Source organism: Camellia sinensis, chromosome 1 (genome assembly GCF_055761805.1).
Source record: "Camellia sinensis isolate YWXY chromosome 1, ASM5576180v1, whole genome shotgun sequence".
Taxonomy (NCBI): Eukaryota; Viridiplantae; Streptophyta; class Magnoliopsida; order Ericales; family Theaceae; genus Camellia; species Camellia sinensis.
Genome location: NC_138961.1, coordinates 96,783,128 through 96,799,856, shown reverse-complemented (window position 1 = coordinate 96,799,856; position 16,729 = coordinate 96,783,128). Strand labels below are relative to the sequence as shown.

General features: G+C 39.6%; 1 protein-coding gene across 1 annotated transcript; it reads left to right on the top strand.

Moving 5' to 3' along the window:
• The first annotated feature begins 296 nt into the window (after positions 1 to 296).
• LOC145807321 (uncharacterized) lies at positions 297 to 16,729 on the top strand. Its single transcript, XM_082905322.1, has 7 exons — positions 297 to 566; positions 13,041 to 13,046; positions 13,149 to 13,807; positions 14,036 to 14,897; positions 15,387 to 15,848; positions 15,951 to 16,431; positions 16,527 to 16,729. The coding sequence occupies exons 1-7, from the start codon at positions 297 to 299 to the stop codon at positions 16,727 to 16,729; spliced, it is 2,943 nt and encodes a 980-aa protein (XP_082761448.1).

Genomic DNA, 16,729 nt, shown 5'->3' with positions numbered 1-16,729 from the left:
GCCACAGGGGTGCGTGTATGCAGTCACCGCGCTAGAGCAGTTACCAGGATCCTCGATAGTGAGGTATTTTCATTGTGTGTAATTCTTTGGCCAGTGTGTTGATAGATACGGGTGCGGCTTATTCATTCATATCTACTGTATTCGCATCTGCATTGGGGCTAGAAGTGACACAATTAGCATCTCCACTCATAGTAGAGTCTCTAGTTGGGGGTACAGTTGACCTAGATCGGGAATGTCGCGATTGTGAGATAGAGGTTGTTGGGCATAGACTCCCGTTTGCTTTTGTGTTGTTAGACATGTCGAGTTTTGACGTCATCCAAGGCATCAATTTGTTGTCTTCGTATCAGGCAGTGATTGATTATTTTCAGCATCCTTGTAGTAGGGATGAGCTTAGTGGTCTTCTTGCTACTCTTTTGGATAATGAGAGTGGCGGGATTCGAGTTGAGGTGCCAAGGATAGTGTGTGAATACCCGGACGTGTTTCCCAAGGACCTTACTAGTTTGCCACCCCACCGGGAGATTGAGTTCACCATCGACTTAGTGCCTAGAACGACACCAATTTCTATGGTGCCGTATAGATTTGCACCCGCGGAGTTGCATGAGTTGAAGATTCAACTCCAAGAACTCCTAGACAAGGGCTTCATTCGCCCTAGTATGTCACCTTGGAGAGCGCCGGCCCTCTTTGCAAAGAAGAAGGATGGGTTATTGCGATTTTGTATTGGCTACCGTAAATTAAATCGAGTTACTTTCAAGAACAAATACCCGTTGCCCAAGATAAATGACTTGTTTGATCAACTTAGAGGGTCTTGTTCCTTCTCCAAGATAGATTTGAGGTAGGGGTACCACCAGCTGAGGGTCCGGGAAGAGGACATCCAGAAAACGGCCTTTCGTACGCGTTATGGCCACTATTAGCTCCTTGTAATGCCATTTGGGTTGACTAATGCACCGGCTTCTTTTATGGACTTGATGAATCGAATATTTAGAGAGTACTTGGATCGTTTTGTGGTCATCTTTGTGGACGACATCCTAATCTATTTGACTTCCGAGGAGGAACATGAGACCCACTTGAGGATAGTGCTTGACTTGCTTAGGGAGCATCAGTTGTATGCCAAATTTGAGAAATGCGAATTTTGGCTCACTGAGGTGAAGTTTTTAGGCCATGTTGTGTCAAGAGAGGGAGTAACTGTAGATTCTTTGAAGATAGATTCAGTACAAGATTGGGAGCAACCTAAGAACGTTTTTGAGATTTTGAGTTTCTTGGGATTGGCGGGGTACTATCGGCGTTTTGTGAGGGACTTCTCTAGACTAGCTATACCCTTGACTAGACTGACTAAGAAGGGGGTTAAGTTTGTATGGAGTGAAAATTGTGAGAAGTCTTTCCAAGAACTCAAAACTAGGTTAACTATGGCACCGGTGTTGATCATTCCAGAGAGGGGCTTGGGTTACACCGTTTATTGTGATGCATCTCGGGATGGGCTTGGTTGTGTGTTGATGTAGGAGGGGAAAGTTGTAGCGTATGGTTCGCGGCAATTGAAAAACCATGAGAAGAATTACCCTACCCACGACTTAGAGTTGGCCGCAGTGGTGTTTGCCTTGAAAATTTGGTAGCATTACTTGTATGGTGAGAAGTTTGAGGTTTTCTCCGACCATAAGAGCTTGAAGTATTTATTTTCCCATAAAGACTTGAACTTACGTCAAATGAGGTGGATGGAATTTTTAGAAGACTATGATTTCGAGTTACACTATCACCCAGGGAAGGCCAACGTAGTGGCCGACGCCTTGAGTCAAAAAATCGTGAGCAATTTGGCGAGTGTGGCCATTCGAGAGTGGGGTATGTTGGGTGAAGTCAGCAAGTTTGAATTACAATTGAATGAGTCTGAAGAGGGTGCAACATTGTTTACTTTGAGTGCTCAACCCACCTTGATTAGCAGAGTTGTAGAGGCACAATGAGGGGACCACGAAGTAGAGTTCATTCATGATAGGATCTCCAGTGGGAAGGAAGAGAAGGGTTTGAACATTCACACGAATCACAATGCACGTTACCTAGATCGCCTGTTTGTGCCTAAATCTTGTAGGGAAGAAGTGCTTCGAGAGTTCCATCACTCACGCCTTGTGGTACATCCGGGAGGCACCAAAATGTATTGAGACCTTAGCCGTCAGTTTTGGTGGAGGGGTATGAAGCGGGATGTCGCATCTTTTGTGTCAAAGTGCCTTACTTGTCAACAAGTGAAGGCCAAACACCAGAGACCAGCGGGTTTGTTACAACCCTTACCAATAGCTGAATGGAAGTGCGACCACGTTACCATGGACTTTGTAGTTGGGCTTCCTAGAACGCAGCGGGGCAACGATGTCATTTGGGTAATTGTTGATAGGCTGACTAAATCCACACACTTCATTCCAATGCGTACTAGTGACTCAGCTGAGCACTTGGCGAAGTTGTATGTTAGAGAAATAGTTCAACTTCATGGAGTTTCGATAACCATTGTGTTGGATAGGGATCCTCGCTTTACCGCCCGGTTGTGGCAAAGCCTTCAAGAGGCGTTGGGAACCAAGTTAACCTTTAGCACCACTTATCAATCTCAAATCGATGGGCAGTCGAGGCGCACCATTCAAATCTTGGAGGACATGCTTAGAGCTTGTGTCCTAGACTTCAAAGGGTCTTGGGAGAGGCACTTACCGTTGATTTTGCCTACAACAATAGTTATCAGGCTAGCATTGAGATGGCACCGTTTGAGGCCTTGTATGGCCAACCCTGTAGGTCACCAGTCTGTTGGACCGAGATAGGAGATGCACCACTGTTGGGTCTGGAGATCGTTAGAGAGACAACTGAGAAGGTTGCCCTCATTCGCAAGAGATTAGCCACAGCTCAAAGCCGACAAAAAAGTTACACCGATAAGAGTAGACAACCCTTATCCTTCGAAGTGGGTGACCATGTATTTCTCAATATTTCACCTATGTGGGGTCTAATGAGGTTTGATAAGAGTGGAAAGTTATCATCGAGGTTTATTGGGCCTTTCAAGATATTGGAGAGAATCGGGAAAGTGGCGTACCGGTTCGCTTTACCGTCACAACTTTCGGGAGTACACAATGTGTTTCATGTGTCAATGCTTAGGAAGTACGAAGCTGACCCTTCTCATGTGTTGGATTGGGTTGATTTAGAGGTAGATAAGGACGCCTCATACAAGGAGCGACCGGTTCAAATTTTAGATACCCGAGAGCAAGTGTTATGGGAAAAGACCATACCATTAGTGAAGGTGTTGTGGAGACACCACAGTGTTGAGGAAGCAACGTGGGAACGAGAAGCAGAGGTCCGCTCCAAATATTCAGATTTATTTAAGAATGCCTAATTGTTTTAAGTTTTAATTGTAAGGTTTCCTTGTGTTGAAGAGGAAAAGTGTTGCATTGTGGATCATATGTTGTTATGAGTAGTGCTAATTCGAGCATGAGATTGTGAAGGCATGTTGTTTTGCTATAGATGTTTTATTTCATATGTCTTGTATAAATAAATGTTGTTTTGATGAAATGATAGTGAAAGGAACGGTAAATGTTGGGTGAACATAGATGTTGTGACTTGAGAATGTTGTTAGGATGATTGTAGTTGCGAAAGCACTTTGGTTTGGTGAGTTTATTTAATTTTGGGGAGTTTGTTCAAATTTCGGGGACAAAATTTCCAAAGGTGGGGAGGTTGTGACGACCGAGTCTCCTTTTTTTTTCCTCTCTTTTCATTCATTTGGCTCCGTTCTCTTTTACTCTTGTTGGGCTTGAAACGTTCGGAAGAGGTTTCCAACTAAAGTCCTATTTCTTGTTTTGTTCGGTGTTGAATTTCACTAAGTTCCAGAAGGTGTTTTGGCAGAGTCTAGAGTGCCCAGGAGGTTGGACCAAAATTTCTGGGCTAGTATCCTGTCACACCCCAAACTCGCCCCTAAAAGTTTGGGCATGACTACTTTAGAAACGGACACTTAACTTGATGTGCATAAGATATGGGGCCTGAACGGAAGTATTAATAAAATAAAATAACATAAAACATCATCCATTGAGCTACCACTACTATGTCAGGACCGCAGATATTACATTAGATAGATAATACACAGGAAGCATATACCCGAGCTTTAGTTGCCGTCATTCACATTCATACAAAAGTACTAAAGAAGAAAGGGGTTATTTACATTCAACCATAGGCAGACAATTAAAGCATAAACCGAAAACCTAGTTAAAGCTTTACAAAATGCACGGGTTCCATCTTAAGTGCCTTAACACACTGAGGTTGACAAGAGATAGACAAGTCTCAAGGGTTGGGACTGGCTTTCCAGTTAATTACCTACAGAAACAGACGAAATATAGAGTGAGTTAAACTCAGTGAATAATAGCACATACATAATGCAGTGGTTAACTTAAACAACAAAGCATATAACTGTGGAGGCATATGATTAATTACATTCTGTTGTCATTTCTAGAACGGCCATGGTCTAAATTCCTTAACAGAGTGATTTTAAGCCCAGTAATACACAAAACGGCCATTGGCCCAGAAATAACAAAACGGCCTAGCGGCGCAGAAATAACAGAATGGCCTAGCGGCCCAGAAATAACAAAACGGCCTAACGGCCCAGAACTAACAGAACGGCCTAGCGGCCCAAAAATAACAAAACGGCCTAGCGGCCCAGAAATAACAGAATGGCCTAACGGCCTAGAAATAACAGAACGGCCTAACGGCCCAAAACTAACAGAACAGCCTAGCGGCCCAGAAATAACAAAACGGCCTAGCGGCCCAGAAATAACAGAACGGCCTAACGACCCAGAAATAATAGAACGGCCTGGCGGCCCAGAAATAACAAAACGGCTTTAAGTCCAGTTCATATATGTATAGACTCAAGAGGTGGCTCGCACGGATTCTAGAGGTGGCTCCCACCAAAGTGTAGCACTTAGTTCCGTACAGCACTTTGTTCCATACCAGAAATCAATAAGTTTTACAAACCAAACATTTCATACTATATCACCTCATAAACGGAATGAATTAACAAGGCAGGATGAATAAACATAACGAATAAACCGAACAGAATAATCCCAAATTCATAAGAAGATCGTCACAGAATAGTGTACATAAATCATTTCATAGGTTATTACCAATGGGCATAATCATCTTACGTATGTCAGAACATTAACAACACTCCTTGATAGACGTCACAAATATCATTACAGTACGATCAATAAGAACGGAATAATTTACCTCATAACAGTCTTGATTCATCATTGACAATACAGAATGATTCGGAATACAGGAACATCATTGTTTCGTTTGTCTACTATAAATCAATATAGGTAATGTACGGATAACAGAACGTTAATAATGCCTTTCACTAGTAAGCAATCCCAATTATGTTCATCCATTATAGGCAAACACTTATGTTGTAAGACATGTATTACCCAACAGACTATAGGAATCCCTATTAGGGTACTCGGGATATCATGTTCCCATTCAACATATCATATTCCTGACAAGCGGAGTGTACTCCCACGAACTCTTTTTGTTAACTAATTCCATTATACGAATAGTTGGTATGAAATTCTTATACGGAATTATGGATCATTCATAGGGTATAGCACATTACCAATAATCATTATCCGTAATTAGAATACAGAGTAATCTCTAAATCACAGCGATGTATGCCAAATCTTTCAATGACCACACAGGTTCACACTAATTCCCAATCCACATATCATTGCTCACAGAAAACAGAATGTTAATAATAAGAAGTATTAACGGTAAATAATGTACATTTGTAGTACTATTACTCACAGTGCTATAACGGAGTGCTTGTCCTTCCCGGGTTACACCTTACACCTGTACACAACTTACACATTAATTCCTTTTCTTTCTTAATTCATTTCCTGCTTCATTTTACTTCGAATGAATTTACAGGCATCTTCAGGGCATCAAACACAAATTCCAAAAATACCAGAGGGTTAAGCACGTAAAACAGAGCAAACAATATTTTGCAGCATAGGCCGCACGTGCGGCTGTGAGCCCCGCACGTGCGGTAAGACTTCCCGCACATGCGACAGTGATCCCCGCACGTGCGGCGATTCTGGCAGTGTAGTTCAAAGTTTTCCCAACAAAACCCCATTTTTGGTAAGCTTGTATAAGGCTCCAAATAGGCCCTTTAATTGATAAAGTATGGTTCAAAAACATGTAAATAAAGACTATAAACATGTATCAATCCAAATATAACCAAATCTTTAATCTTAAACTCACAACCTAACTTAATTCCAAAGATTTCTATCTACCATCCATACTCATACACACACACATACAAACTATACCACCATTTATTTATGTAGATAAACTCAAGCTTGATGTTAAATCCTCACTACAATTCCAAATTAATGCAACACAAGAGACAATAACTCTAGTAAGCATTTGATACAACAATATGGAGGAATTCCTACTAAATTCAAAGCGAGGGATCAAGAAGAAGGGATTAAACATACCTTAAGTTGAATTCCCTACAACTCTCTAAATTTTCCCAAATTCCTTCTTGTTGAACTTCTTTTCCCCCTTTCAAACCCTTCTTTTCTCTAATTTTCTTCTTAGGGAATAGTTTTAGTAATGGCTCTCTAAGTGAAAGGGTTAGAGAATATGGACATATATATTAAAAGTGAATAAGGACGAAAATTAATCAGTTTAATCATTCCAAATTGAAATTTCACAGAAAATCATATTATGACTTAAAAATTATGCTAATCTCACATGTGAAGTCAATTTCGGATTATTAAGCCTCTAAGGTTCTAAATTTCTAATTTAAACATCTTAAGTGTGACAGATAATTTTCCTTATCATACAGATCATAGGATTCACTTAATGAAACTCAATTTCACATAAAATTCCACAGTAAGCATTTAAATGCTCAGAATAAGGAACTGAAAATATACCAGAAACAGATACGAGGATCGGGTTATTACACTCTTCCCCCCTTAAAATAAGTTTGGTCCCTCAAACTTGTTCAATCGTATAACAGATTAGAAATCTCAGTCGCATTCCAGTGTCTATTCCTATTATAGATGTTCACGTAATTCCTCTGTTCGAACAATTCAAAGGTTAATCCGGTATCTACCACAATTATTCAAAAGTTTTCACCACAACAAGCATCTCATAGTTTTATTTAACTAATCGTTTCAATGTCTATTTCAGGCATGTAGAATAAAAGAAAACAACTCCATATATTTATTTCATAGGATCCTGTATCGAATAAGATAAAACTATCAGAGTCCGTTGCAGGATATTTAAGACATAAAATTCCTCAGTAAACAGAGTTTATAATCACAATATTTTCCTGTTAATAAGTTTCACAGTGTCAATTCTCACATATTGGAACGTACAATTCTTAAATATAGAGATGTAGTAGATTTCGTTTCTTTAAGTACGTAATTCATATGCAAATCTTGTTACTTGGCAAACCACATATTACAAGTCACTTAGAAATAAGTTGTTAACCAAAGCTATACAATTTGTTCTTATTATTTCCCTATTTCCAAGAGCATTTCAAAGTTATACCATTATATTGGTTCAGAACATTAGTGTATAACAGAAAGAAGGATCACAATACACATCGTTATTTCCTCATAGCATCATTTCTAAATACAGTAACACAAAGGGAACCATGCTCCAAATCAAACAGTTACGACAATATCGAAACTAGCATCATACACTTTTGCAATTTCCTGTAAGTGTGCCACGAGAGACACTTAATCAGAATTTCATAAGTTTGGATCTAAGCAATAAAAACATATAAGGTAACTATCTTTTCAAGTATAGGGCGTCATCCAAAAATAAAACCAGAATCAAATTCAAAATCATGTTCAATTAATCAGTCATAACTTGAAGGCGTAACGTCTTCTCTTAGTAAACATTTCTTCTTGTTACAGGACAAATTAATTTGGCCTCTCTTTTAATCATTTCAGTATTCCACTATTCAGATGATTCTTCCTTTCCTAGTGTAAGACACGAGATCAACCACATGGTTTTGTATTCGCAACTCATAATTACAGTGGGTTTGCAAACAGCCACACTGAAATCATAAATCAATCATCTGGTTCAGTCAATTAACATGAACAGAGCATCCAGTTATTCCACATACGTAAGTCTTGTTAGGTCCATTTATAGGATCATAATTCTAGTAAATATATACAGTAATTACATCCATTTGGGTTCCATAATATCTAGAAATTCAACAGTATAACGACAAAATGATAATCAACTAATATCAGAGTTAGAATTCTTGGCAAGATTAGCTCATCATGCTAGTAAATCAATTCTGAACCATGTAATGCGCATTGTACAAATCTATATAATCTGCAAGAGGAAGTGTAGGGTTTTCATCCTTGCAGCAATTTATCAGATCCCACTCATTTAAATTGGTTTCACGGTAGTCCTCAACTACCCCGTTTTTCTTTTTTTTCTTAACCGGTATCATATAAGCAAACACATAATATAGATGGGCCTCTTCATATTCTTCGGCCATTTCTTATAAGAAATCCCGATTACAGAGTACAGATGAAACGTAACAAAACAGATTACAAATTTAGATTTCAGGTTTTAGATTACAGATTACAGAGGGCAGAGTACAGAGTACAAATTACAGATTGCTTAACTGTGAGCAGACACAATTATGGTTATAGATTCCCATAATCAAATTCCGGTTACACACAAACACTATTCCTTAGATCTCATCAATAATTCCTTATCAGAAGTCTTTGGTAATTTCCTTGGTTCACAAAATCATATTATTTACATACCATTTCAAGATCATTAACCAAGTCTTCAGCATAACTTATTTATTTAAATCATTAGCAAGAAGCAAAGTCACAATTAATTGATCCCTTTCACAACTTTAAGGGGGTCACTATATGCATGACTTTTTCTTAGAACCGGTCATACTTAACACAATTTCAATCATTACGCAAAACACATCCTATTAAAGTATTCACACACAGTAAATTCTTAAAATCACGAATCTAGACATGGTTATGGCAAGGAAAACACGACTAAGAGTATCATACATATAGCACTTCCTTTGATCTTAGGAATATTCTGTACTTAGAGTTTAATCAAGTCACTTAAGCAGATGGTAAAAGCCCAATCGTATTATCATTATTCCCATGATAACACATATTTCATCTAATCATTAGCATATAAATTGTCTTACCGACCAGCTCGAACCCTCACCACGCTTCCGCTGTGCAACTTTATTGATTTAATCCTATCTGCAGGTCTTACCATGTTCTGCATGGCAATCAATCACAATATACGCAAGGAATGTATAACCGACATAAATAATAACCATTACGGTTAGCGATAGACATGCACCATTATTGTTGCTATCAATTTTTCATATGCATTAAGGATGTCATGCATGATGCCTAAGTCTTTTCTAGACATCCTAAAGCTCAATGGATTCGTGTGTGAGATAGCAACTCGTGCTCTGATACCACTTGTCACACCCCAAACCCGCCCCTAAAAGTTTGGGCATGACTATTTCAGAAACGGACACTTAACTTGATATGCATAAGATATGGGGCCTGAACGGAAGCATTAATAAAATAAAATAACATAAAACATCATCCATTGAGCTACCACTACTATGTCAGGACCGCAGATGTTACATTAGATAGATAATACACAGGAAGCATATACCCGAGCTTTAGTTGCCGTCATTCACATTCATACAAAAGTACTAAAGAAGAAAGGGGTTATTTACATTCAACCATAGGCAAACAAATAAAGCATAAACCGAAAACCTAGTTAAAGCTTTACAAAATGCACGGGTTCCATCTTAAGTGCCTGGACACACTGAGGTTGACAAGAGATAGACAAGTCTCAAGGGTTGAGACTGGCTTTCCAGTTAATTACCTACAGAAACAGACAAAATACAGAGTGAGTAAAACTCAGTGAATAATAGCATATACATAACACAATGGTTAACTTAAATAACAAAGCATATAACTGTGGAGGCATATGATTAATTACATTCTGTTGTCATTTCTAGAACGGCCATAGTCTAAATTCCTTAACAGAGTGATTTTAAGCCTAGTAATACACAGAACAGCCATTGGCCCAGAAATAACAGAATGGCCTAGCGGCGCAAAAATAACAGAACGGCCTAGCGGCCCAGAAATAACAGAACGGCCTAACAGCCCAGAACTAACAGAACGGCCTAGCGGCCCAGAAATAACAAAACGGCCTAGCGGCCCAGAAATAACAGAACGGCCTAACGGCCCAGAACTAACAGAACGGCCTAGCGGCCCAGAAATAAAAAAACGGCCTAGTGGCCTAGAAATAACAGAACGGCCTAACGACCCAGAAATAATAGAACGGCCTGCCGGCCCAGAAATAACAAAACGGCTTTAAGTCCAGTTCATATATGTATGGACTCAAGAGGTGGCTCCTACCAAAGTGTAGCACTTAGTTCCGTACAGCACTTTGTTCCATACCAGAAATTAATAAGTTTTAAAAACCAAACAATTCATACTATATCACCTCATAAACGGAATGAATTAACAAGGCAGGATGCATAAACAGAACGAATAAACCGAACAGAATAATCCCAAATTCATAAGAAGATCGTCACAGAATTGTAAGAACCCAACCCTCGCACATGATTTCTGATATATTCTCAGTCCTTGATTGGTACTTTTAAATGTTTACTGTAAACTTCCATGAAAAATTACGGTTAAGTAAGTGAAATCCATGTTTATGAATGCCTATCTGTTGTAAAAGAAAACTATCTGTTACCATTAACACGTTTGAATTAGAAATTGGAAGCCTTAACGGCTTACTTATCTGAAATTGATTATATATCTGTGATTAGCATAATTTTTACGTAATATTAAGCATGTTTACGAAATTTCAATTTCGGAATGATTAAACGATGGAATTTTGTCTTATATGCCTTTATATATATATATATATATATCAAAGTCCAAGTTCTCTTAAGCTGGATCAAAAACAATTTGACATATCTCCTGAAGAGGAAAAAACGAAAGAAGAGGAAAAACAAAAAAAATGAGAACAAGGGCAAGGTTCAACAAGGAAGGGAATTGAGATTAAATTAGGAAATCCTTGCCATTTTTAAAGCTTAAGGTATGTTAAATTTAGTGTATATGGGAATTTTCCTTTTAATTGTGAAGAAGGATTTGTTTATGATTTATGTTTGATGATTTAGGGTTGTAGTGGAGAATTGTTCATAATTTATGTTTGATTGAAGATGATACTCATCAATTGGTTGCTTTGACATGAAATTTATACCTCAATCTTTGTTTCTTATGTTAAACCCATGAAACTATATTTAAGTAAGGTATGATGTTTTTATAAACATGAGGAACTTGAATTAAAGATAGAATTTAGATGGTTTGTAACTGGAATAAGCTTCTATTTATGTGTATTTTATGATGCTCAAGTTCTAGTACATGCTATGGTGCAATTTGTACTTCAATCCTTGGTTTTATGCCATATTATAATGTGTTATGTTTTATGAACAAAAGGAAGTTAACTTAAAGGATGAAATTTGGAAGAATAGTGACTTGAACAAGCTTTTAATCATGTTACCTTGTGATATTTCAATGATAAATTATGTTATAGTGAAGTTGGGTTCAAGTATTGCCTTAATTTCATCTTGGGTTACATGAGAAATGAAGTGATGATGCTTAAAATTGAGTTGGAACCGAGCTGCCCCAAAACAGGGCCATGGCCGCTCGAGCGGAGGCCTTGGGCGCTCGAGCGGAGGGGGATGACCGCACGTGCAGTGCTTGGCCACTCGAGCGGAGGGTCCGGCCGCACTTGCAGCCCGGGCTGGAAAAGTGGTTCGCTTAGTTTTGCTTGCTTGACTCACTGGTATTTTTAGAATATTTTCTGATGATTTTAAGAGGCTTGTAAATTCATGCAAAGTGTAATGATTCAGGAAATGATTTAAGAAAGAAAAGAGAACTAATGTGCAAGTTTTGCGTGTGTGCAGGACACACTCCGGGAGGAAGGAACACGTCATCACAACACTGTGAGTAGTAGTACACTTTACTACAGATAATGATTGCCCTTAGCATTTTGTTGATGATAATTATGCACCTGTACTTAATGTAAATGTATGATGATAAGAAGGTGAACATTTTGCCTACTCTCATGATTCCAAGGGCTATAATGCCAACATGTTTCAAGGGCCTCGTGCCACATGTTTCAAGGGCCTCGTGCCATCACGTTTCAAGGGCTTAGAGCCATATGTTTATGTTGCAGGAATGGGCCTAAGGCCATTATGTACTTAGCACAGAATCAGACTAACCATGTGAATTCTACATCTTTATATGTATTGATGTGTTTTATGTTTCAAGTTAAACATCGTTTATTATGTATTACTATTCACTGAGCCCGGCTCAATCTCTATTACGTCTGTTTCTGTAGGTCATCAAACAGGAGGTCAGTCCTAGCCTTGACGCCGGTTTCTTTTTTCACCCTTTACGTGTCCAGGCACTATACAAGGCCACCCATTTTGCGAAGTTGTTAAGTGTCTATCTAAGGTTGATGTACATAACTTTTATGTTTTTGTATACGCCCTATCATGGGGCTGGGACTGTAAAGGTATGCGTATGTAACCGTTATCCAAGGATATAGTTTTAAACTTTATCTGACTTTGATGATGTATGTGATGTTGAGATCCTGGCATTAGAATAGCTCAATGGAGTATCTTTGTATCTATGTTATGTTAGTATTTTAAGCTTCCGATAAGGCCCCGTAGATTATGTATACCAGGTTACATGTCCGTTTCCGAATAGGTCATGCCCAAACTTTTAGGGGCAGGTTTGGGGTGTGACAAGTGGTATCAGAGCACGAGTTGCTATCTCACACACGGATCCATTGAGCTGTAGGGTGTCTAGAAAGATTTAGGCACCGTGCATGACATCCTAAAAGTAGAAGACAAGTTTGATGGCAACATTAAGTGTACTCTGATAATGTTAACAATTTTGAACTATGTCTATTGTATATAATTGATTGTTGTGTAGATCATGGTGAAAACAAGGGCAAAGGAGCAGGAAGATGCTACTGCTGCACGGTTGGATAGGATGGAGAGAATGATTATGGAAATGGCGGAGACCTTACGGCAACAACAGCAACAGCCACAACAGCAGCAACTGCCACAACAACAGCAACAACCACAAAAACAACCGCCACCGCCACCGGTACCTCCACCGGTAGTACCAGAGTTCCATGCTGAAGACCGAACTATCACTCTCACTAAGGAGTTTAAAAAGATGAAACCACCATCTTTCAAAGGAATGATAGAACCAATGAAAGCTAAGGCCTGGGTGTTGGGCATAAAGAAGTTATTCGAAGTCTTTCCCTGCACAGAAGCTCAAAATGTGCAACTAGCTGCCTTCACTCTTGAGGACGAGGCACGGAGGTGGTGGATGCTTATGAGAACAATCCATCCAGGGTTAACCTGGGACAGATTTTTGGAGCTGTTTTATGATAAATACTTCCCTCAAAGCATGCGGGATAAAAAGGTGACTGAATTTGAAACTCTCAGACAAGAGAACAAGACTGTTGCTGAATATGAGGCCCAATTTGCAGAGCTAACTCGGTTTGCACCGCACATGGTAGACACGGACTATAAGAAGGCACGAAAATTTGAAGGGGGCTTACGGGGTGCTATCCTGGACCGATTTAATATGTTAAAGTTGCCTACTTATGTAGATGTGCTGGAGAGGGCTGTTATAGCTGAGGGAAACCTTGCTGCTCAGAACCGGATTTTCGAGTGGAAAGGAAAGAGGCAAAATAATCAATGGTCAAAGGGAGCGACTACTCCACCAAACAAGAAACAAAACTCAGGGACTTCAACTACTTCTACCCCTAGTTAGGGTACGATTCCTGTTTGTTCGGAATGCAGAAGGAGGCATCGTGGGACGTGCCATTGGAAGTCTGGAGCCTGTTATCAGTGTGGCAAAACGGGTCATTTGATAAGGGATTGCCCTTAGAGGAATCAACGAAATGGTAATAGGGCTGCTACTAGTTCAGCGGGATCTACATCAACTGCTAACACCAAGACACCGGTCAAACCTAACAACAATAAAGACACTGCGAGGCAAGGCAGGGTGTTTGCATTGGTTCCAGGAGATGTGCAAAATGCAGTAACAGTGGTGTCAGGTACATTTATGGTTCACGGTCATTCTGCTTCGGTCTTATTTGATTCTGGTTCTACCCATTCTTTTGTGTCAAAACTATTTGCTCCTAATTTAGATAAACCAGAAGAAGTATTATCTTATATATTGTGTGTGTCCACACCCTTGGGGGATTCTATGATCTGTACCTCTGTATATGTTGCTTGTGAACTCCACCTCGGGGATATTCAGGTATATGCCAATCTGTTACCTCTCGACATGATGTATTTTGATATTGTACTCGGAATGGACTGGCTGAGTGAACATGGTGCAACTATAAATTGCTTGACGAAGCAAGTTAATTTCCACCCTCCGGGTCAAGCAGAATCTACATTTCAAGGACAGGAGGTGACTTTCCCACCGTATTTGATTTTTGCAGGAAGGCCTTGTAGATTAATTCAGAAAGGGTGCCAAGGGTATTTGTGTAGTATTTTGGAAGAGCAAATAATGAATGAGGGTACTGACGTAATTCTAGTTATTCGTGAATTCCTGGACGTTTTTCCAAAAGAGTTACCAGGGCAATTGATAGACCGGGAAATTGAATTTACAATTGAAGTGGCACCGGGAACTCAACCCATTTCGAAGACTCCGTATAGAATGTCACCAGTTGAAATGAAGGAATTGAAAATGCAGTTGCAAGAGTTACTGGACAAGGGATTTATCCGTCCGAGTGTGTCTCCGTGGGGTGCACCAGTTCTATTTGTAAAGAAGAAGGATGGAACACTCCAGCTTTGTATCGATTACAGGGAACTTAATAAAGTTACAATCAAGAATAAGTATCCATTGCCAAGAATCAATGACCTATTTGATCAACTTCAGGGTGCACAAGTCTTTTCCAAGATTGATCTACGGTCTGGATACCATCAATTAAAGGTCAAGGCTGATGATGTTAAGAAGATAGCTTTTCGAACCTGGTACGGTCATTATGAATTTTTGGTTATGCCCTTCGGAGTCACAAACGCACCAGCAACTTTTATGGATTTGATGAACCGTGTTTTCAAGCCCTATTTGGATGAATTTGTGGTGGTCTTTATCGACGATATTCTCATTTACTCAAAGAATGTAGAAGCTCATGAGAACCATCTTCACTTGATCCTTCAAACCCTCCGGGAGAAGAAACTGTATGCAAAGCTGAAGAAATGTGAATTCTGGCTATGAGAAGTGGCATTTTTGGGGCACGTTATTACAAAGGAAGGAGTTTCCGTCGACCCACACAAGATTGAGGCAATTGTGAAATGGCCAACTCCTACTAATGTAACTGAGGTGCGTAGTTTTATGGGGTTAGCTGGCTATTACAGGAGATTTGTTCAAGATTTTTCTAAAATTGATGTGCCACTTACACAACTGACTCGAAAGGGAGTTGCATTCAAATGGTCAGAAGAGCGGGAATCTGCTTTCCAAGAATTGAAGACAAGGTTGACAACAACACCAGTTTTGGCTTTGCCATCTGGTACAGAAGGATTTGTAATCTACAGTGATGCTTCGCATAAAGGGCTTGGTTGTGTACTTATGCAAAATGGAAGAGTCATCGCTTATGCTTCTCGGCAGTTGAAACCCCATGAGAAGAATTATCCCACGCATGATTTGGAGCTAGCTGTAGTAGTCTTTGGTTTAAAGATATGGAGACACTATTTGTATGGCACTACCTGCGAAGTATATACTGACCACAAGAGTCTCAAGTACCTTTTTACTCAAAAAGAGTTGAATATGCGGCAGTGACGGTGGTTAGAACTTCTTAAAGATTATGATTTGCAGATTCATTACCATCCTGGTAAAGCCAACACAGTTGCAGATGCGCTCAGTCGGAAAAGTATGGGGACTATGGCAAGTATGGTTACAGGGCAAAAGAAATTGGCAATTGAATTGGATAAGATGGAATTAGACTTTGTGTTACATGGCCAAGAAGCTTTAATGGCAGCAATGATGGCCCAACCAACCTTTCTTGAGGAAATTAAATTGCATCAAATTGAGGATGAAGCTCTAAGGAAGATATGTGATGAGTTGGGAACTAAGCCGAAATCGGGATTCAGTTTAGTAGATGCAGTGCTCAAATTTCAAAACCGAGTATGTGTCCCCAATGTGTTGAATCTTAAGCAAAAACTGATGGAAGACGCACATACCTCAAGGTTTTCAATGCATCCAGGGAGTACTAAAATATACCGAGATTTGAAGCAAAATTTTTGGTGGCCAAGTATGAAGAGGGAGATCGCAGAGTTTGTCTCTAAGTGTTTGCAATGTCAGCAAGTAAACACCAAAGACCTGCCGGTTTGTTGCAACCTCTTCCTATCCCGAAATGGAAATGGGAACATTTAACCATGGATTTTGTTGTAGGGTTACCGCGGACTCCTCGGGGTATGAATTCGATATGGGTCATTGTGGACCGATTAACTAAGTCCGCTCACTTCCTACCAGTAAAGACTCAGTATAATGTAGATAAATTGGCGGTAATTTATGTGAATGAAATTGTGAGGCTTCATGGTGTTTCGATCTCCATTGTGTCAGATAGGGATCCTAAGTTTGTTTCCAGATTCTAA

Excerpts from the sequence above, each read along its gene's own strand:
- LOC145807321 (XM_082905322.1), top strand. The coding sequence starts at position 297 with ATGTCGAGTTTTGACGTCATCCAAGGCATCAATTTGTTGTCTTCGTAT. Across the intron at positions 14,898-15,386 it reads GGGGTGCACCAGTTCTATTT|GAAGGAGTTTCCGTCGACCC; the intron begins GTAAAGAAGAAG and ends GTTATTACAAAG. Across the intron at positions 15,849-15,950 it reads TGTATGGCACTACCTGCGAA|ATTCATTACCATCCTGGTAA; the intron begins GTATATACTGAC and ends TATGATTTGCAG.